The sequence below is a fragment of the Pipistrellus hanaki genome, assembly GCF_964339955.1.
Source record: "Pipistrellus hanaki genome assembly, chromosome: 10".
NCBI lineage: Eukaryota > Metazoa > Chordata > Mammalia > Chiroptera > Vespertilionidae > Pipistrellus > Pipistrellus hanaki.
In genome coordinates, this window is record NC_140512.1 from 27,147,552 (window position 1) to 27,170,155 (window position 22,604).

Below are 22,604 nucleotides of genomic sequence, written 5' to 3' on the forward strand. Positions count from 1 at the left end.
AGTGTGTTGTGAAGCGTCTGGACGGCATATGCACAGTTACTTTGGCTGCAATGCTGCTGCAGAGCCCGGTTACTCTGCCTTCCTGGGAACTCCACAGGCAAGTCCATCGTGCTCGGAGAAAAATAAAAGATTGTTTGGAGAGAAAGAATCACACTGTTAAAGCTGTGGATCCTGAATGTTAGCCTGTGCTTTGTGTTCCTCTAAACCATTTTTGGTTTTATTCCACCAAGATTAGCTTCTCTGGAGTGATTTCTGGGTGTTTTTTTTTTTTTTTTTTTTTTTTTCCTGCTTCTGCTTCCCCCTTTCTTGGTTGTAGTACGGCCGTACCATTTCAGCTTGCTAGTGCAGAAAGATGTGAATCCAGTTCCTGGATGCGCCTGGCCTGGTGCAGACACATTGCTAGAGGTATGTTCAAGAGTTGCAGGTGAATCAAGCCCGAGAGAGACAACAGCAAAAACGGTAAGAGGGAGCATGCTTTGAAATTAGAGCAGGGGTTTTAACGTGGAGCATCTCGGCAAGTCTGAGTCCTGACTCACTCATTTACAACTTGAAAAGGATGCATGTCATTTTACTCATCCCCTTCCATTTAACTGCCAGAAACATCACAGACGGATCAAGGGGGTATTTAAATTAGGGATCCGACTGGAGGCTCCCCATGGGAGAGTCTCTGGAGGCTCCCGAGGCGACTGCTGGTAGTTTGTAAACACCAGTAGCAGTGACAAGATGAGGAAAGGGTTTCGAGACTGTGCTTCTTTGCCATAGCTGAGTCTTATTTCTCCTGAAACTTATTTATTACAGTTTAAAGAGGTCTCACCAGAGTGTTTTGCCTGGCTAGGCTTGGCTGTGTGCCCTCTGAGTCAAGCTAGTGAAGGACAGGAGACCACTTTTTTTCCATCTGGGTAAACTGATGTCTATGAATTAGCTGGGTTGGATAGGAGCAAAATAAACATCTCTGATACATTAGGGATCTGGGGCTTCCTCCCTGCTCATTCCCCCCCGCTCCCCTCTGGAGCACAGAAATGCACCTGATTTAAGCGTGTGCTGCCTGGCAGAGGTCAGTGTGCCGGTATTTTGCATCATTACACCTGCCGTGGTTATGCTTTCATGTGTGGAAGTGATGCTCCTTCGTGCAGTTCTGCTTGAAGTGCTTGCTCGAATAGTGGACCATTAGCATTTTGGATGCAAATGGAGAAAGCCCTGCACGCATGGAGGACCGGGGCAGCAGACAGGTTACTCTAAAATGATGCTCACTAGCTCGTGAAGAAGATAACAATCGAGAGGCAGAAATGTAAACCTGGATATCTACAGAGGTTGAATTCCTATTCCCTTTGTTAATCGGCACAGAGTATAGTGGGTAGGGGTGGTGGAAGTTGAAGGGCATGTTTTAATATTGTTCAAAGTGGGGCTACTAGACTACATGGTCTTGGTGAATTTATAAGAATCCATCTGTGTATATATAGGGGCTGAATGTTAAGGATGGCAGCATTTGATGTTTTGCTTTAAAAATATTCTACTTATGTATACTTAACTCATTAATTCATGTGAAATTTAAATGATGTAGGCTGTGAATGTTAGTTGAGAGCATCATCAGTAACTTGCTGTAGCATGCTGTCCTTAAGCCAGCTATGTATAATTTTGACATAGGCATTTTAAGAAAGACCACCTGATTACTTGATAGGCTAATTGAGAGAAATATTGATACTATATTAGGGTTCATTAGACCTTTTTGGGGGGAGCGTATGGGAGGAGCCGTGAATATGCTTCTGTATTTACTCAACTGTTTATGGTAAAGGTTGAACACTGAATTTTTGGAAATGAATATTTGAATTTTCTTCCAAAGGAAGTGCAGATTTTTTTATGTTTTGACATTTTAAGTTATTTTTTAAAGAGTTATGATAGACTAGAAATAATTATTTCCCTCACTTCAGTTGTTCCTTTAAAAAAAAATAAACTAACAAATAACTCTTTTTCTATTCAGAAGATGGCGTGCCTGTGTTTACTCTTTCTTTTTCTGAGAGTGATGTGTTCTAGCTATTTATATTTTTACCTTCACTTTGTGTCAGCTGTGAGGTTTATTTTTTTCGCCCTGTGACAGAAGGAATTGTACATTTGCAAAAAGTAAGTAATTTTTTAAAAAGGGAATAAATAGTAGAGCCATAATCTGACATTGATTTCACACCCATGCAGTTTTTATTCCTCATTATACAGACATTTATTAGCCACCTACCATGTGTAGGAACTTGTAGGACATGCTGTGAGGAAGAGCAGATGAAATGGGTATGCTCTCTTCCTTGAACTGAAGGAGCTTAGTTTGTGTAGCGTTGTTTTTTTGTTTTTTTTTTCTGGAATATGTTTCATTATATTTTCTCAAGAATAAATATGTTGAATGCTTTTTAAATATTATATTTCCCACTTAGGAGAGTTCTTTGTCTATTTCCTTTTAACCATTTATTTATTAAACATTTATGAAGAGTCTACTGTGTAATAGTGCACTTACTATGTATCAATAAGTAAATAGAACTGGTCCCTGTCCTCAAGGAACTTACAATCTGCTTCCTTTTGAAATATTTCAAGGAGAAGTTTTGGGTCACTTTTTTTTCTTTCTTTTTTTTTTTCATTTTGGGCACTTATGAAATAGATATAATAAGCTTTGATTATTTTATTTTTAAATTGTGGTGGAATGTATACCTAACAAAATTTACAATTTTAAACAAAATTTCCACTTTTAAGTGTACAACTTATTGACAATAAGCATATCACAGTAGCTTTGTACCATCACCACTATCCATTTCTAGAACATTTTCATTACCCCAAACAGAAACTCTACCCATTACATAATAACTCCCCATTGCCCTCCTGCCAGATTTCGGTAATCTCTAGCCTACTTTCTGTGTTGATGAGTTTACCTGTTCAAGTAAAGTATTTGTGGAATTATACAGATTTGTTCTTTTGTGCTTGGTTTACTTCACTTAGCTTGTTTTTAAGGTTCATCCATGTAGTATGTGTCAAAATTTTATCCCTTTAAAATTAACGCTTTGATTTTTATATGGAATAGACAGTAAACACCCCCAACCCCTTATATGATTTCACTAAGTCAAGTTCCCATAAGGACACATCATAGATAATTTAGAGATACTAAAAACAAAGACCTTGTGGGCAGGGGGAAGGAATGAGGAGTAGAAAACTCTCATGGTGGATCCTTTGCATTTGGATTCTTTACATGGCCTGGTAATTGAGCATGGTAATTGGGCTACTTACACTTTCATGTCAGTGCTTAGCTGATAGAGAGCAGCAATCAGTTGAATAGTCACTGAAAGGCTGGCCTGTGGCTTTTACCATTATTAACATTTGAATTGCACCCATCTAACTTTATAAGCAAAGACTGGTCACGTTGGGGTTCTCTTATAGATTCGGAGACTCTCGGAGCTGATACCCTGTTTCCCCGAAAATAAGACAGTGTCTTATGTTAATTTTTGCTCCCAAAGATGCGCTAGGTCTTATTTTCAGGGGATGTCTTATTTTTCCATGAAGAAGAATACGGTACACATTTATTGTTAAATGAAAATAAAGGAAATTTATTACCTGTATACGGTACGGTAGTACGGTAGTTGTCAACACAAACCAGACAAACTGAGAATCCTATGGTATCAAGAATTTACTCATTTATTCAATGACAATCATGTCATCATCTTCTGGAACATCATCATAACAATCCAATTCCTGAATTTCCTGGTGAATTTCTTGTGACTCCATTTCTTTCAGGATCAGTGGACCAAATCTCTCATGTTTAGCCTGGGGGGCCTTATTTTCAGGGGATGCCTTATATTTCACTCAGAAGGAAACCTGTAAATAGGTCTTATTTTCGGGAAAACACGGTAGGTATTTCAACAATTGTATTGTCTCATTGGCTCATTCATTTGGCCAATGGGAGAGGCTCCTGATGCCCATTGCAAGCCATCTTTCGCCCCCACGGCTCTTCTAGGTGGACACTCAATCCAAAAACCCCACCTATCCTCTGAGTTAGACAGAGGCATGAGGGAGGGTGTAAGCTTAATGCCCTATTAAGCAGTTTTCCATTGGATAAGCCTGGCTTCATCATTTAGCATCTCTTTCTCAGATTTCTACTTGATAACTGCTTCTCTTAAATTCAATGTGTTTCTGATAGAGGATCCTTTTTAGAAAGACAAGATAATGCTTCCAGAGCTGTTTATTTATCTGCCATTGACAGACTTGATGATTCTTAGCTTTTAACAAAGTAGTCAGGAAACACAAACATGAATGGAGGAAGAAGAGTCAACATGGTAATGTCTAATGTAGGGGTGTCGAACTCAATCAGAGAAGGGGCCAAAATCTAAAATCCAGCCTAAATCGCGGGCCGAATGGTTTACTGAACAGTCATAAACTGACATTGTCATAAACTGACAGCGGAGTGCAGTGATGACAGCGCGGTTCGGGCCACATTGCAAGGCCTGGCGGGCTGGATTTGGCCCGCGGGCCTTGTGTTTGACACATGTGGTCTAATGCGTGAATCATCCCATCTTCCCCATCAACCAGTCTTATTTAATGAATCTCATGCTTTCTACTCTCTCCCCTTTCCTCCGTCCCCAAAACTTAGCTTTTCATTTCTAACTTTTGATATGAGGCAGAATTATATTAGTCAAAAGTACGTTGCTTTGGCCTGGTAGCTCAATTGATTGGAGCGTCATCCCATATTCTAAAAGGTTGCAGGTTTGCCGAAACCAGTTTGGCTCAGTGGATAGAGCATTGGCCTGCGGACTGAAGGGTCCCGGTTTCAATTCCGGTCAAGGGCAAGCACCTTGGTTGCGGGTGCATCCCCGCTGGGGAATGTGCAGGAGGCAGTTGGTTGATGTTTCTCTCTCATCAAAGTTTCTAGTTCGCTATTCATCTCCCTTCCTCTCTGTAAAAAAAATCAATAAAATATATATTAAAAATAAAACGGTTGCGGGTTTGATTTGCTGGTCTGAGTGTATGGGAAGCAACCTATCAATGTTTCTCACATCGGTGATTCTCTCTCCTTTCCCTCTTTCTCTCTAAAATCAATAAAAACATATCCTCGGAAGATGGGCAGAGGAAGGGGGGAACATGGGTCAGAAAAACCTTAGACCACAGAGCAGTTATTTTGCTTTCAAAGAAAAGTGCTTTGCTTTTGTATCAGAAGATAGAATAAGAGAAGTGTTGCAGACCAGATCTGTCCTTTGCTTATTTCTATCAGGGTAGAAGTTCCACGGATGGTCAACAGCTTGGGCTTTGTAGTCAGGTCCTGGAATAAACCTCGTCCCCTCTGTTTATTATCTGTGTGGTCTTGGATATGCTGCTTAATTCTTATGTGCCTCAATGGAATCATCTGCAAAATCGAGATAATACCGGTATCTCATAGGCTTTTTGTAGGGATTAATTGAGAAACTACATAATAAAGCATTTTTCATAATAACTTATTATATAAGAGCTCAACAATAGCCATCATCATTATTGTCATCATCCTATAGATGTCTTCAATTCCCATCTCTCTTTTCTAATAACTTGCATTGTATCTTGCCCAAGCTCCGTCTCCAGTTGGCTTGATTATTGGGCACACATAACAATTTCTGAATGTTACTGGGTTTGTCTGAAAGGAGGATGTGAAAAAATGCTCCAATATTCCATTTATTGCGTAGCAGGTTTGGGAAGTGCATATATTCTATAGATTCCTCCTCTCCTCCTTAGCCTAAGCTGATACAAGTTTGCCCAACCCCCCTCTTACTCCTCAGCTAAATGAGATCTCAGAAATTCAAGGATGACAGTGAAATGCACCAGAAGCACTAGGGCCTGTTTTCAGGTGGCAGAGAAGCAGCAGGGTGTGTGTATCTATTCACCTTGGGAATCTCAGGATTCACTCGTGATTTGTCCCAGCCATAGGAAAGGATTACAGAGCCAGTCCTCATGAACTCAGTGCAGACTGTATTGTTAGTGGATTGCTGTCAACTCTATTATTGCGGAAATTTCAGCTCTTTCCAGTAGACGGACCAGTTGTCAAAGCTGCATTGAAAGCTGCATCCCACGTCTCCCTGAGGGTTCATTGTTCCCTGTATTTCTCTTCATAAGCTCTGTGTGGCTAGTGACCCACATATGAGTCTCTGAAAAATTCAAGAGCTTCAAAAGTCAATCCTGCACTGAAGGATGCCCTACATTTTCCAGAATTCTTTGGTGGGGTTTACATCTAGATTTATTTCATGAGAATGAAAACATTAAACTTTGTAGCATCACTTATGACATTCATTACTAAATTATTATCCAGACTTAGTAATGCATTTAAATTTTATTAAAAAGATGGTTATTGTAGGTGAGGAGATGTGAGTTGTCTTTATTTATGGAGCCATCTGTCTCAGAATGAGACGAGAATACACAATTTTATTTCTCCTTCCGGAAAGGAATTTAAAAATATTTATAATACTTATTTTTAAATGCTGTCCATATGGTTTCCAGGAGAAAGAAATACAGGCCATAATGGAACAGCCAGTACCTCCAGCAATGTCTTTTCAGTTTCCATTTTTTAATGTTCTTGTGCCTTTGGATGCTTTATTTCACATGAGAGACAGAATAGCGAGCTACAGGTATTTGAAAGAAATAAGTATGAAGGAACAACGAGCTTGGCTCCCTACAAAGAAGCTATGGGTGGTGCAGGGAAATTCAGACGAGAAACAAAACAGAATTCAGAAGGCACCTGACTATTGTTTGCACAGTCTTTGAGATTTGACAGCCACTCTAGTCCTCACAATGTTAAAACCCCTCAAATTCCAAGCACGTGTGTACAGGTAGAAAGCGTCCTGGACCCTGTTATTGATTCAAGCATCTATGAATCTGAGCTCAGCCTGATCTGTTTATGGGGTTATTAGTGCTTCTGACATGGAAGGTGTTTTTATTTTATTTTTAAAATACATTTTTTATTGATTTCAGAGAGGGAGAAAAGGAAGAGAGCCATAGAAACATCAATGATGAGAGAGAATCATTGACCGGCTGCCTCCTGCACGCCCCCTACTGGTTCTTGAGCCTGCACCTGGCATGTGCACTAAAAGGGAATTGAACCATGACCTCCTAGTTCCTAAAAAAATGCTCAACCACTGAGCCACCGCAGCTGGGCATGGCAGATGTTTTTAAATTGCTTTAGTTCATGTTGGTCAGTCCCTTTTGCCAGGTATTCCTCACCTCTGCACATTGAAAACACACACTGTTTTCCCTTTCTTAAGTAGGGCCCATGACAAAACCTATTAAAAGGATATCTATATTTTAAACCTGTAAAGTCTGTGGGTGAAGGAAGAAGCTCTATTTGTAGGCACAGAATTTCCTTTTTCTAGAATAAGAGCTGTAAGGGATTAGTGTCTTCATGAAGAAGCTAATTGGCCATGCAGTGTGAGCCACTTTGTGGCTCAGTCCTTCTGTGTTGTCGAGAATGGGTGTTCTATTTCCACCGCAGCGCGGGGAGTTGTGTAGGTTGGAATAGGCTTTGCTCCGTGAAATCGCAACAAAGCCACTCCCTTGTGTGTGTGGGGGTTCTCATTTCATGCACCCGTTTCTGCGCCCCATGGCTCCGAGTTGGTGGGGGACAGCAATAGACTGTAGATGTCAACTCTGTTTTGCTTTCCAACGCCCTACATTCATTTGGCCATATGATTTGAATGTTATACTCTTGACTGTCATTTTTTCATAATGGAATTTTAACCATCATGTAATTGTGGATGTCAAGTGAAGGGTCAGAAAAGTCACCTATCTTCTTTCTCCACTTGATCTTTTAGGGATATTTAGTAAGTTTTTAGTGGAAACAGTGACCCAGATTTCCACAGAATTGCCATGCCCTTCTGTTTGGGATGAGGGGTTCAGTGTGGGTGGGGAATGTTCAGCAATGCCTTGCAGACAGAGGACTTCCCCCTATGCCTGCCCAGAGGAGGATCTATTTTAGGTTGCACTGTACTCTTCACAGATATAAGTTCCTTTTAAAATCTTGTTTCTGAATCCTGAAGTGACTTCCTTCTATTTTTTTCTCTCTCCAAAGGAACTAAATACACTCTGTTAAATAAAGAACAAAGCAAGAGACAACTCACATCTCCTCTCCTACAATAACCATCTTTTTAATAAAATTTAAATGCATTCTGGGTTCAGTTTTCCTTACAATAATTTTGTGCTAATTTTTTTCCATGGCTATGGTGACCAATGGCAAAACAGTGTTCTGTAACAAAACATGAACCCATACATTTCTGTGTAGAAAGTAATGTCACATTGCTGTTATAACCTATGTATATTTTTCTGTTTCTTACCCTAATCCTATTGATTTAAAAATGTATAAATATATTTGGTATACCTTATCAGAACACTTTATTTCAGAGTTCAAAATTATGTTAAAGGATTATCTGAAGTTACCATGATCTTTTGTGGGACATTTGAGCAAAATAGTTTACCCAAGGAATATTGAAATAATTCTTGGCCATGTACCTACAGACTGAAGCAAATTTTGCCTCTGAAAGGCTGGACCTCTCTCCTAACCCCAGTGCCTTATTTGACCAGGGTAGCAGAACCTGTCATTACACAGAGCACTGGCCTCTCACACTTGAAGGCGCACACAGATTCCCCTGGAGATCTTGTTAACATTTGGGGTTTGACTCAGTGGGACTGTGGGAAGGGCAGGGCACAGAGTCTGAAATCCCAGGTGATGCCAGTGCTTGCTGGCCTGCAGCGAGCAAGGGGTTAGAGAATATTCCAGATAAAATTCTTATCCCCAAAGATGACTACATTCTGAAAAACCTGTGTAGGCCACAAGTAACAGTAGAGATGGTACTTCTACCTTTGCTGTGAGTGTTCTTTGAACTTACAGTTAAATTTATCATGATGACTTGGACGAAATAAAGAACCCAGAGACCAGTAAATATATGTGGCTATCTATGTGAGCCAATGGATAAAACTGTACCCTTTATATATAAATCAACTGCATAGTTGTAGCAGAAGAGGAAGCAACTGCATACAGTTATTTTAGCAATATATATTAAGCATTTAAGCCGCTGGGAAAATTACCTAAATATTTCATAATAGAATTAGCAAAGTTATTATCAGGCCTCTTGGTGGTCATCACTGAGGCCCAGTAAGGGTGGTAACAAAACTATAGTCAGAGAATTGGCCACATAAAGGAATGCAGAGTCCTCAGAGGTTGTCCATTCAGCGGTGTCCCTTAGCCATGAATTCAGGACTGCAATTGAAATTAGGTCAGACCCCAAAGAAACCGGTCAGTAGAAAAATGAGCACTTTTAAATTAAAGCACAATAATAGGCTGAATTCTGGTAAGTGGGGACAGCTGGTGAAAGCCTTTTCATGGGCTGGGAAAGATCTAGGCTCAGAAGGTTTTCTTAGGGCTGATTTAAAAACAGCCAATGTTTAATTAAAGGGGAATCCTTGTAATAAGTTAAGCAATCCGTTTTTGAGTACATATTAACAGAACGCCCATTCCATACTATCCTTTGGGCTTTGAAGACATTAAAGAAATGGAAGATATGGTTTCTGTTTACAGTCTGGTCGTAGGAATATAAGGAACACACGAGAAACAGAGCAAAACAGAGGCCTCCTACCACCCCAGCAAAATTAACCAAACACACGAAAACAAATTTCACAGTTGCTTGTGAAAGCATAGAAGACAGCCAACATTTAAGTGACAAATGATGAGGTATAATCTAAAAATGACATAACTCCTTATCAAGTTGACCTATATAAAATTATTTAACATCTGTAAACTGCTGCCTAGAGTTTACTAGTATTGTGGAGCATTCAAATGTTCAGTAAGAGATCTTAAGAGTTATTTACTTCAACCGTCTCATCATGCAGATGAGAGAACTGAGACCCAGAGAGTTTAAGTGACTTATTCTGACTTGTGTGAGCAGCAGGATTGTTGCTACTACTATAGTTCTGAAGGTGATTTTGGGCAAGATCTTGGTTCTGGTAAAATACAGCTGTAGTAAAAGTAAACCCATGCAGCCAAAACCGGTATGGCTCAGTGGATAGAGCATCGGCCTGTGGACTCAAGGGTCCAAGGTTTGATTCCGGTCATGGGCATGTACCTTGGTTGTGGGCACATCCCCAGTGGGGGGTGTGCAGGAGGCAGCTGATGGATGTTTCTCTCTCATCAATGTTTCTAGCTCTCTATCCCTCTCCCTTCCTCTCTGTAAAAATCAATAAAATATATTTAAAAAATTTTTTTAAAAGTACACTCATGCATATATCCCTTTACATACATATAGCTAACACATCCTTTATCTTTGTTCCATGTAGCCATGAAGCCACCTCTACACACACACACACACACACACACACACACACACGCACGCACACACCATGAGAAAAGGAAAGAAAAGGACTAAACCAAAGAGAGGACAGCATTCTTTTAGATCTTACAGTTTTAGACTAGAGATCAAACATGAGTTATGATTTCATTCCCATTAGGAATCCCCACTCCCATCCTCACCCCAAATACCTTGTTGAGCTACCTAATAGCTGAGATTCCTTTTACAAGGGATGAAGCTTTTTTATTCCATATTGCTTGAAGTTCAAATAATTCTGGGAGAAGTAGTACTCTCATTTTAGTGTTCAAAAACTTGTAAATGACTGATGGTGGTTTAAAAAATATATTTTTATTGATTTTAGAAAGAAAAGGGAGAGGGAGAGAAAGATAGAAACATCAATGATGAAAGAGTCATTGATCAGCTGCCTCCTGCACGGCCCCCACTGGGAATTGAGTCTGCAACCCAGATATGTGCCTTGACCAGGAATTGGACTGTAACCTCCTAGTTCATAGTTGAAGCTCAACCACAGAGCAACACTGGCTGGGCTGACATGGTGTGTGTGTGTGTGTGTGTTTTCATTATTGGGAGCAGATTTTGAGAGAAGATATTGAGTAAGAGAAAACCACTGGGTAATGGCAGAGGGAAAAACAAATTGAAGTGTCAAGAGTTTTGCTTATTTTGGTTTTGCATTGGACCTGTGATAGATATTCCTTTTGTGAATGTCAAAAGACCATGACTTAGCTCACTATCTGATGCATGATGAATATTTGCTGTGGTAATTTTTTAAATATATTTTATTGATTTTTTACAGAGAGGAAGGGAGAGAGATAGAGAGCTAGAAATGTCTATGAGAGTAACATCGACCAGCTGCCTCTTGCACACTCCCTACCGGGGATGTGCCTGCAACCAAGGTACATGCCCTTGACCGGAATCGAACCCGGGACCTTTCAGTCCGCAGACCGATGCTCTACCACTGAGCCAAACCGGTTTTGGCTGCTGTGGTAATTTTTTACCACAATTGGAATCTTTGCAACTAATCCCTTTTCTGGTTTCTGCCTTCATGAAAAGTGTGGAGTGTAAAAGGTAGAGAGAAGAGCACATTCTGAACTCAGGAAAATGCCTATCACCAGCAAATGGTTGATTTAAAGGGACAATTTTCAGTCCAAATGAATTCACTCGAAATGAATGCCAACCTTAACTGAATTAAGTTGTGTTCTTTCCAGGCCACTGCTGTGAGTATGGTACACCATCATCTGGATTTTATAGCGCCCCAAGCTAAAATTGTAGGTCAAACTGTGACTTTTGGAGCCTCTGACACTGTTTGAATTTCTAACAGTTTTTACTGAGATTTGAGTCTGCTAGTTTGTGTAGAGACCCCTTTAATGATGAGTGAACCAAAATAATTGATTCGGAGGAACACCTTGGTGTCTGGGTGCTTCTCTAACCTTGTTTGAAATTCTAGCCTCTATTGAATTTGCTGGAAAAAAAGAGATCAGGGATTTATTTGGGTCTTTGTGATGATTTTTGGTCTTCTCATCTGTTTTCAAGTACCAGGAGACATCCCTGCTTATGTAAATTTTGTCACTTCAGTTTCTAAATGGAACAAGGAAGTGTGAAAAAATGCACTTACAGAGAAACTAGATCCTTGATTCCTGTTAATATTGGAATGTCTGCTGTTCTCAGGCAGCACTGATGGGACAGCTGCCTACTGTGATTGGCTGTGGGCAGAGGTACCAAAGGTGTTTTCTTCTGAGCCCATGACTTGAGAAAACCATTTTAGCCTATGAGTTACTTTCTATGATTTCGTAGAAAACCTTTACCTGATCCTTTACATAGACATTTGAAGGAAAAGGGGCTCTTGGGGGATCTAAAATAAGGAGAGAAACCCAGTCCTTGCCCTTTAGAGGAGACAATCACCTTGTTGAGATTAAAGTATCTTTTAAACAATCATTACAACCCCGGGTTTGCAAAATATTGGAGTGGAATAAACCCACAGTCACTGAGGTGAATTCTTAATACAGAATTGGTCTGTGTGCCTGGGGTTTAATGAACAAGGGTTCTGAACAAAGGTAATTTTGAGAAGAGTCTTGAATAATACAGTCAATCTGTGGCGTGGTGTTGGTGTTTCCCATGTTGAGGGCACAAGCAATGATTGTGTGAAGGACAGTGGAAACTGATGGGGTGTGGAATGTCCAGGGGTCTCTGTGCCTGAAACGGCCACAGTCCGTGGCTTTTGTGCTTGGCCAAGTGCGCAAGTCCTTAAAACGATATATAGCCAATATAACTTTACAAACCATATTTTCAATCTCTTTAAGCATTAATTATTGACAGTTAAATTTCTTTAATACCAAGCACTAATTTAGTGTGATTATGTTAACATATTTCTCCTTAAAGAAAACATGCACAAATATGATTATTGCAGGTTATTTTACTACACTATTATCCTAATTTAAAACACCAACACTGTCACTTTAATTAATTTCAATGTCATTTCAATATTTCTTTGTATACATTTCTAGGCTACAGATCTGCTTATTTAGATGCCTTCCAGGAGTTTCAGTAATATTATATCTTCAGAATGCCCAGGGTTATAGGGTCTGAGGTGGGGACTGTTGGGGTCTTGGCTGCTTTTTCCAGAGTGATTCAGATCTGAGTCACTGGATAGTGGTGAAGTTGAGTTTTCTTTCTAAGGGTTAAATTTCCCATAGTTATTAAAATTTAACTTATTTCCAAAGAAACACTTTCCACATTGGTTTCATGTAAGTTTTCTTTGCAGTCTGGTATCTCTCCACGAGAGACACATATTCTTTGTAAAACATTGGTTAGATGACATCATATGTCCCTTAGCCTACTATTGTGTAGATTTGACCTGGTCTGTCATCATTGGGACATCCTGTGCTGCTGATCTTTCTACACTTGTACTGCTTAGACTCTTTCTCCACAGTCTCTGGTCAGTCATTCTTATTCTCAGTACAGTTCCTACTTTTTATCCTCAGCTTACTCACAGTTCCATGAGTTAAAAACCAACCTTATCTTATTATATTTAGCCTTCCTTTGCAATTGCCATTTGCCCTTTATATTAACTTTTCTCTCTTGAAATCCTAACAGGCTCTTGTTTTTTCAGTAACTCAACTGGTTTCTTTTAACTGTGACTTTATTTTCCTTCTGATGCTTAAATACATCATCACAGTTCAGCCAGTAAGAACCCTCTGATAGGCAGACTCCTTTGTCCTTCTAGCATTATCCCTTGTATTTTGGAAAGGATCCCAGTTTTCTGGTAACAGCTGGATATTCTGCCCTGTGAACTGGAATCAGGTCACCTTCCCAGGAGTCCTCCTTTTTCATAGTGGAGAATTGGAACATAGACCCAAATCTGGGCACTAGGAGTATAAGTGAAAGTTAGTAGTGGATCAAAAGGCTGTACTATTTGGTGGTTGGAAAAAAATTTGCTTTTTTGAGGTTATGGGTTCCCATTAAGTTTTTCCAACTGGACATACCATGCCTCTGCCCTCAGGTTCCCTTAGAGTTTTATCTGTCATCAAGACTTTCTGCGCCACTGACCATAACCATTTTGTTGTGGGAAGAAAGACAGTCTATTTGGGGAGGGGAGTGGTTTGTTTAGATTGCTGACAGGTTGATAGAAGGATTCAAAGGAAGATTGAGCACAAGGGAGTAGTGCCAATGCGTAATCTGGTTTCTAGAACCTTCGTTCATTGCCAGGACTCCAGTCTGCTCACTCTTCTCCTCATGTACCCAGCACAGGTCAGTGATTTCATTCTATGAGCTGGCAGAAATGGCAGCTTTCTCGGCGAATGAGTACGATTCTTTTTACCTTGCCTGTGTCCTTCTCTAGACTAAACCCCGCTCTTTCCTCTTTGGGGTCTTCAAGGTGAGGCAAAACTAGGAGATATTTTTGTGGGATTTATGCTTCCTGGTGCTTCTTTTAAGGAAAGAGTTGGAGTCCAAACATGGTCATCACCCCAGAAGCTCCTGAGGTCAGACACAAGGCCACTTCCTCCTGTTTTTCAGAAGGGCCCGGATTCTGCTGGTGGTTAACAGAGACGGCCAGGTCATGGTTAAGTTGTTTGTCTCAGAGATTGGAAACTTGAAACTTTTCCAGAATAGTCACTTTGCCCTGCATGGAAAACTCAAGTATAGATTACTTCCCTGGAGGAAGATGCATACCCAAAGCCGGTACTGATACTGGTATTATTCACACACACCCTGGGCGAAGTGGAGACCAGCATCAACTATGTATACACTTAGTTATGTGCAGGACTTGCTCATGGGCTCTGCCAGGCTGATGGAGTTACACCAGGCAGAGCACTCTCCATTTGTAGGCCTTTACTGACACCGGCCACAGAATCATCACTTGTTTTCACCTGGATCCGATACAGTGGATCAAATTCAGAAAATGGTATCTGCAACGTGTTCCTAAGAACATTCTGCTCAAATGGCAACGTGCTTCAAGCAGCTTTGGTAAAGTGAGCGTATTAGTTTTCCATTGCTGTGTGACACATTACCACAGACTTACCAGGGCGTGCTCTCAGTTTCCGTAGGTTAGAAGTGCAGGCATGGCATCAGCTGGTTTCTCTGCCCTAGGTCTTATTGGGCTGAAATCAAGGTATTGGGTGTGGTTGTGGATCACACCTGGGGCTCAGGGTTTTCTTACATGCTCCCTAGTTGTTGGTAGAACTTGTGTTCTTGTGGTTGTATTACCACAGTCCCCATTTTTCTGCTGCTTGTCAGCCACTGACCACTCTCAGTGCTTGGAGGCTGCCTCGCAGATGGTGCCATGCAGTGTTTGCTCTCTCACAAGCTAGCCAGATCACATCTCCCCTTTCTGTGTCTAGCTGGATGAAACCTGCGAGGGTTTTCCTGATTGGATCAGGCCCACCCAGGATACTGGTAATCTATTTGCTCTGTCACATAACATAATCCTGGTGACATTTGTCACTTATCCCCTGCTAATATTTTGTGCTGTGGCTGTGTTGGTGTACATGTGCTACAACTTTACATTTCATAGTAAAATTTCCCCCATGTACCTACAAAAAATTTCCCCATACATTTCCCTATAAATATAGAAAGAAAAAAAAAAAGAGTATTCTATCTAGTAAAGCCTCTTTTACTAAAATAGTTCAAAGACCTAAAAAAATAAATAGAATGTAGAGTTGAATAGAATATACTGTATTTTTCTTGGAAAAATTAAGAGATTTTTTGTGTGGGATTTATGCTTCCTGGTCCTTCTTTTAAGGATAGAGTTGGAGTCCAAATATGCTCATCATTTCCCCATTATTTGTGTATCAATTAAATCCCCATTTGTATCTTTTTATATTATCATTCTATACACATCTATCATCTCATTTGTTTTATATAAACATCTATAAATCTTCCTTTAAATTAAGCAAGAAACAATATTTTCTGGCTGACATGCAGAGATTTGCTTCATTCTGAAAGTGTAACAGGAAATTGAAAGGTCCATGAATTGGTTCCTGTGCTTGGTTTTCTATCCTTTAATTTTTACTTCTTTCAGACATGTTTTGTAGTTTCTGTCTATAGATCTTGCACGTATTTTGTCAAATTTATCACAAAATATTTTATGTTGTTTAAAGCTGTTATATATAAATTGATTTTTAAATTTAAATTTCTGATTGTTGCTACTATGTAGAAATACAAATGATTTGTGCATGTTGATTTTGTATCTTGCAGCCTTGACAAACTTATTAATTCTAGAGGCCTCTTTTTTGGTAGATTTCTTTGAATTTTCTACATAGACTATAGTGGTTTTCTGTGAATAAAGTTGGTTTTTATTCCTTTCCAATGTGAATGCTTTTTATTTCCTCTTCTTGCCTTATGGCATTGTCTAGAACTTATACGATGCTGAATCAAAGTGATGAGAGTGAAATCCTTGATTTGTTCCTATAAAAAATATTATGATGTCCTTCTCATTTGACTTAATTAGAATCAAACTTATGCATAATAGTTGAGACATACTCTTAGGACAGAGTTGATGCTGAATAACACAGAATTTGGTGTGTTTTTTCTGTTTATTTCATTGTGTTCTATATTTATGTCTTTATCTTACTGCACGTACATCTGTATCTATCGATATCTACTCGTACACTTGGATACATTAATTCCCGTATGAAATCATCCTGTATATATTACTCAGACACTATAGTTTTACTTTAACAAATATAGGTTTATCTGAATTATCTTCTGTTTTCCTGTCTTGTAAAATAGGGATGTGCAAACTTCACAAGAAGAAAAAAACTTTAAAAGCAAATTCAGAGTTATCTTTTCTCTAGAGAGAGTTAATAAAGCTACCCAACTTCACAGACAAGCTAGAGGCCATAAAGTTATTGAGTAAGAACAACAAAATCTCTGGAGTATAGGGAGAATGAAGGAGTTAGAACATAAAGCAGGAAACAAGGAGCAAAAGTCAGAGAGGCTAAAATAAGATGAGAGTGGGGGAGGCTGTGCAGAAAGAGAGGTTGGAGAAATTGGGAAGGGAATAGGGTGGAGTAATTTGAGCCAAATCTTTTAATGTGTTAGACAATGATTTTCTTTTACAGTATTATTCCTTTTCACCCATTAGTTTTGGTATTTAAAAAAGTTAATTTTTAAATTTTCAACATCTCTAACCATATTAAGGTTATAATATACCTTATTCTAGTTTGGAGATGAAGTCAAGATGGGGACAGATTTCAAACACACACATATTCAAGCATAAAACTTTTGAAACACATAATGATCTTTTTCTGTATCCTGTGTTAACTGCTTCCATGATGACCTACGAGTTAATATAACCATCTGATTTGGCTCAGCTGTTGTTTTCTTTTAATTATGGCAAGTCTGGTTTTAAAAAACATATTTTTATTGATTTTAGAGAGAAAGTGAGAAGGATAGAAACATCAATGATGAGAGAGAATCATTGACTGGCTGCCTCCTGCAACCCCCCTACTGGGAATGAGCCCACAACCCTGTGTTCGGAATTGAACCTTGAATCTCCTGGTTCATAGGTTGATGCTCAACCACTGAGCCACACTGGCTGGGCTATCCAACTCTTAATGATTTATGAATAATCCCACTTGTAGTCAGAGTAAAACTGGGGACAGAGATCAAGAACACCTTGGTGCACTTGTAGTCTAGACCTTATGTTTCCTGTTTTAGGGGTCAGATTCTACTGTCCGCCTTGAGTCTAATCAGAGTGATTATGAGGAATTTTTCATATTGTGATTTAAGCCGGTGTAGTGTTTTTTGTTATTTTGTTTCCCTTTAAGATTCTTATAGACACTTTAAATTTGTTCTACATCAATCAGTCATCCATATGGATAAAACTCTATTGTATGACAGCAATACCTGATCTCTATATATACATATATATATATATATATATATATATATATATATATATATTTTTTTTTTTACCAAATTATGTTTTTCTGCAAAAAGCTATGCTGCTGTGTTAAAATTAGTTGATTATCTTTCTTAATCTAGACTGAAAAGAAAATTTTTAAAAATGTATTTTTCTTCTTTATTGAATTTATTGGGGTGACATTAGTTAATCAAAATTATATCATTTTCAGGTATATAGTTATACAATAATTATCTGTATATTGTATTGTGTGTTCACCATTCCAAGTCATTCAAGCATGTTTTTGATATTAAAGTCCCAGAAGAGAGTTATGGGTTTAATTTATTTTTTCTTTTTTTCCCTAGATATGTGTCACAAAGATGTCCACACGGAACTGCCAGGGAATGGACTCAGTGATCAAACCCCTGGACACAATTCCTGAGGATAAGAAAGTCAGGGTTCAGAGGACACAGAGCACTTTTGACCCATTTGAGAAACCAACTAATCAAGTAAAGCGGGTGCACTCGGAGAACAATGCTTGCATTAACTTTAAGACCTCCTCCACCGGCAAAGAGTCTCCTAAAGTTAGGCGGCACTCCAGCCCCAGCTCGGTAAGTGCAGTCTTATCAGGCATACTTACACTAAGAATTATTTACTATTTAAATGAAATTTAAATTTAACTAGTCCCGTTTTTTATCTGCAATACTAATTATAACCTAATGCTGTGCTATTTCTTTTGTTTCTGAAATTGTTCCTGCCTTGGCCATTGGCAGCTCTGTGTCCTTTTGAGATGTCTTCATCCCTGTATTTTTTGAGTACTTTCTTGCTTCCTGGTCCTATGGGATAGTCTTGGCTTATATTGGTCTTTCCGAGCCCCAGACCTCTGTGGGGGTGTGTGTGGTGTCCCTTAGCCCAATCTGCACCCTCTCCAACCTGGGACCCCTACCGGATCAGGCCTAAATGGGCAGTTGGACATCCCTCTCACAATCCAGGACTGCTGGCTCCCAACTGCTCGCCTGTCTGCCTTCTTGATTGCCCCTAACCACTTCTGCCTGCCAGCCTGATCACCCCCAAATGCCCTCCCCTACAGGCCTGTTTGCTTCCAACTTCCCTCCTCTTCTGGCCTGGTCACCCCTAACTTCCATTCCTTGCAGGTTTGATCGCCCCCAACTGCCCTCCCTTGCAGGCCTGGTCCCTCCCAACTGTCCTCCCCTGCTGGACATCTTGTGGTGGCCATCTTGTGTCCACATGGGGACAGCCATCTTTGGCCATATGGGGACAGCTATCTTGTGTGTTGGAGTGATGGTTAATTTGCATATTACTCTTTTATTAGATAGGATGTAATAAAGTGGTGATTCTTGTGGTTTTCCTCATCAACATTCTTAATCAAGGGGTTATGTATAAAGGTTACAATCTATTTCAATTAATTCAGTATGAAACTATCGACATTCTTATAGTCATGTCACAGTATCATTACAATGAACAGGTATACTCATGTGTTATACAAATATAAATTCAGTTCAAAAACCCACCCCTGCTTTTAGGAATAGGGTTTCAGTAGATGACAGACTTAATCATAATTTAATATCTCTTCTTTTTGGGAGGGAGTTAGATCTTCATGTAGATTCCACCAGTGTAGTGGTGGTAAAGAAAATCTGTTTTTGATTCTGGTCAACTTGGTTTGAATTCTTGCTTTGCCATTAGCTGGAGGATATTAGATGAGCTACTCTTTTTTCTCCAGTCTTCAAATTCTTCATGTTCAAATGGGGATACCAGCCTTAATTAAGCTCTTGCAGGGATTAATAGGTAATTATTTAAAGGTATGAGCTGAAGGCTGGCACTTAGTAAACATTTGATATTAGCTAGTTTTTCTTGATTACACAAACCATGAACTAGAGACAGCAAGGTCAGGGTTCAAACACCATTCAGCTGGAATATTATCTTCACTTCTTTATTATCCATGCCAATGTTCCCCTCCACTGGTCCAGACAATTGACAGTCCTCTGTGCCTTTATTCTGTTAAAAAAAGTATTAACATTATCTCATTAAATTCCATGTCTCTTTGCAGTGTTAGCATCCTTTAGAAATTCCCGATTAGACCTCTTATTTCCAGTTCTCTAAAGTGCTATCTCAAGCCTGCATTCTAAGCAGGGAAGTGATAAGCAGGGAATAATTGCCCCATAAGGCTGTTTCCCATCCATGCATGCACCTGACATCAGAGAGTCAAATCTGATGGTTGGGGCATCTTTATTTAAATGTGATAATTTAATGAAGTTGCAAGGGAAGAAAAGGAAAACCAAAGGCTTGAACTTAATTATTAAATAAAAGAGGACCTCTCCTTCAGAATTCTTCTTAATTTTGCTCTTTTGATGGGAAGGGCTTTATTATTGGCCTCTTTAAAGACTTAGCATTTGGATTCTTTATTTATTGACATAGCCATTACAGATCAGAACATTTTTGCATAGTTAAAATAGGAGACTGACTTTGTAAGACTCTTACTCTTAGAGCTCAGACTATCTCATAGACATGGCCTATTCCATAGGCCATTCTTTTGTAAACTAGGACAACTTTCAAACAGGTATTATATGTAGCAATTCGTGCTGTGGAGCTAGCATGATTGATCTGTAGGTTACAGTGTATTTCTATAATATCTACATGTCGGTTTCACAGGGCAAATAACATTGATTGTATGACCATCAGAGTTGGGGAAATATTAATGTTCTGCCATCACAGTGTTCATAGAATATATTTTAACCATGGCAGTTAATGCATCCAAATCCACTTAATTAGATAAATAGACTACTTTTTGTGCCATTAGCATTTTCTCTTACTCGATTTTTGTTTTTTTGTAGATGAATGGGGTATGTTTTAAAAAAACATTCCCCTTGTTTTTCTAATGGCCTCAATTCAATTTTTTCAAGTCATCAGTGTAGTGTTATCTGTGTCTCAAAATGATTACACCAGCTCTATGATATAAGGCAGTTTATGAAGAGTGAGTAATTTTCAGAAAATTATTTGTGTCTTCCTGGCAGATAAAATATTCTCTTACACATTTTGTGTGACCGTGTCTTGCACTTGCTCTAAATATGCATTAGCACTTTATTTCCTAATATGAACAAGAGGAGATTTTCTGCTGCTGCTTTTTTACTTTGACTTAGATCAGATTTATTCTTAAAGGAGCACAAAAGCAAATATACAGGCTTTTCAGTCTAATTTTAAATAATTTAGAGTGGAACTGGGAACACAATATTTTTCCCATTGAAGGTCATTTTATGTTGAAGCTTAATGTAGGTTTAAAAATTTCTGTTTAAAACTTGGGCCCAGGAGGGTGATGGTAAAGTGTGACACTCGCAAGCTATTTCCTGGTGATGAAAAATGCATGAGAACATAACCCACACAGGACTAGTCAGGTAATTTTGGATGTAATTTTCCGTTAAGTTTTACTTGATTCAACTCAATACATGGTTTATACTTTACAAGTTTCTTGGAGAAAAGAATAGGTGGTCCATCATCTTTATTAATCCCTTCCTATTATGTATGTTGTTTCTTTTCCAGCTGTGGTTTAATGTCTAACTCATATTACTTTCAAGCTTTCTTCTCTTCCCATGCACATGTATACATGTATTTACATTTTAATCTATGTATTGATTTGGCCGCATCCCATGGGTCTTAAAATGTCATGTCCTCACCGCCACACATTTATGCGTTTTCCATTTTAATTTTCTTTTTAACCTTCATGGCTAAACTATTTGGTTTCCCTTTTATTCTTTATTTCTAATTTATTGCATTTGTGTTCACAAAAAGTAACTAAATGTTTTTGTGATTTCGAATATTGAGATTTTCTTTGTGGCTAATCTGTGTTCATCTTTTGTGGGTGTTAAATGTGTTCTTGAAAAAAAAATATTAAAATGTGTATTAGATTGAAATGCTAATTCTAATATGCAAGCCCACATATCCCTTACTTATTAGTTGTCTGCTTGCTTTGTTGATGTTTGAGCTATGTATGTCTCCCATTATATCATGGGTTTGTTAATTTCTCATTTTATTGCTATTAGCAGTTGTTTCATACATTCCACTTTTTGGTTAATCCTCAGTAGAGGATTTTCCCCCCATTGCTTTTCAGAGAAGGTGGAAAGGATGGAGGGAGAGGGAGAGGGAGAGAAAAAGGGGGAGGAGGGAAGGAAAAGAGGGGAGGGGGAAGAGAGGAGGGGGAGGAGAGATATGAGAGAGACACATTGATTGGTTGCTCTAGAATGTGCCCTGACCATGGTGTAGGGAGTGAACTAGCAACCCAGGTATGTACCCTTGATTGAAAATCAAACCTGTGACCCTTCCGTTCATTGGTCAGCACTCTAATGAGAAGCTTTGGCCAGAACGGTTTCATTCATTTCAAAGCTACATTATTTGGCTCAAAGTAGTTTATAATGATTAAATTTCTTGGTGGATTTTAGTGTTGATTTTAATGAGATACAGTAATTTAATCCATTTGTTTTGCATAGGCTGTCTTCCATCAATATTGCTATAGTACATGATTTTGCAAAAATATTTATTTTTGCTATGTTTGGACTTAACTTCTTATTTTATGATTTTTCACTTAACATTCTTTCCTACTGAGGTACCCTCCTCCTCTAGCCTCTTACTTTTACCCTCTTCTCTTTGTTTCCTTGCAATTGTTTCTTTTATTCCCTTTCCCCAAAATTTGTTTGGAATTTGTATATCTTATTTATATTGCTCTCGGGATTAACTTTTAAGAGTTTAGAAACATCTAAAAGTTAAACAGTTGCAGTTAATCAGTATCAGCAGTTAATCCAGTGAATCTCAACACACTTCATTTATCCTATTCTACTGTTTCTTGCCTTCCTGCAATTCCCCCATCACTCCGGCTTCATCTTATATTGAGATAGCATGGTATTTTATATCAATATTTTTTA

General features: G+C 38.9%; 1 protein-coding gene across 2 annotated transcripts in view; it reads left to right on the forward strand.

The window, feature by feature from the left end:
- The window catches only part of CDK14 (cyclin dependent kinase 14), a 487,128-nt gene that overhangs the window by 104,992 nt on the left and 359,532 nt on the right, over positions 1-22,604 (forward strand). Inside the window, exons 1-2 of one of the 2 annotated variants that reach the window (XM_084897428.1) lie at positions 329-459; positions 18,039-18,284. In XM_084897428.1, coding sequence (XP_084753554.1) covers positions 18,054-18,284 — 231 coding nt within the window. In that variant the 5' untranslated portion in view covers positions 329-459; positions 18,039-18,053. Of the gene's footprint in view, positions 1-328; positions 460-18,038; positions 18,285-22,604 lie in introns of those variants that run through there. The other variant, XM_084897427.1, reaches the window with a different exon arrangement.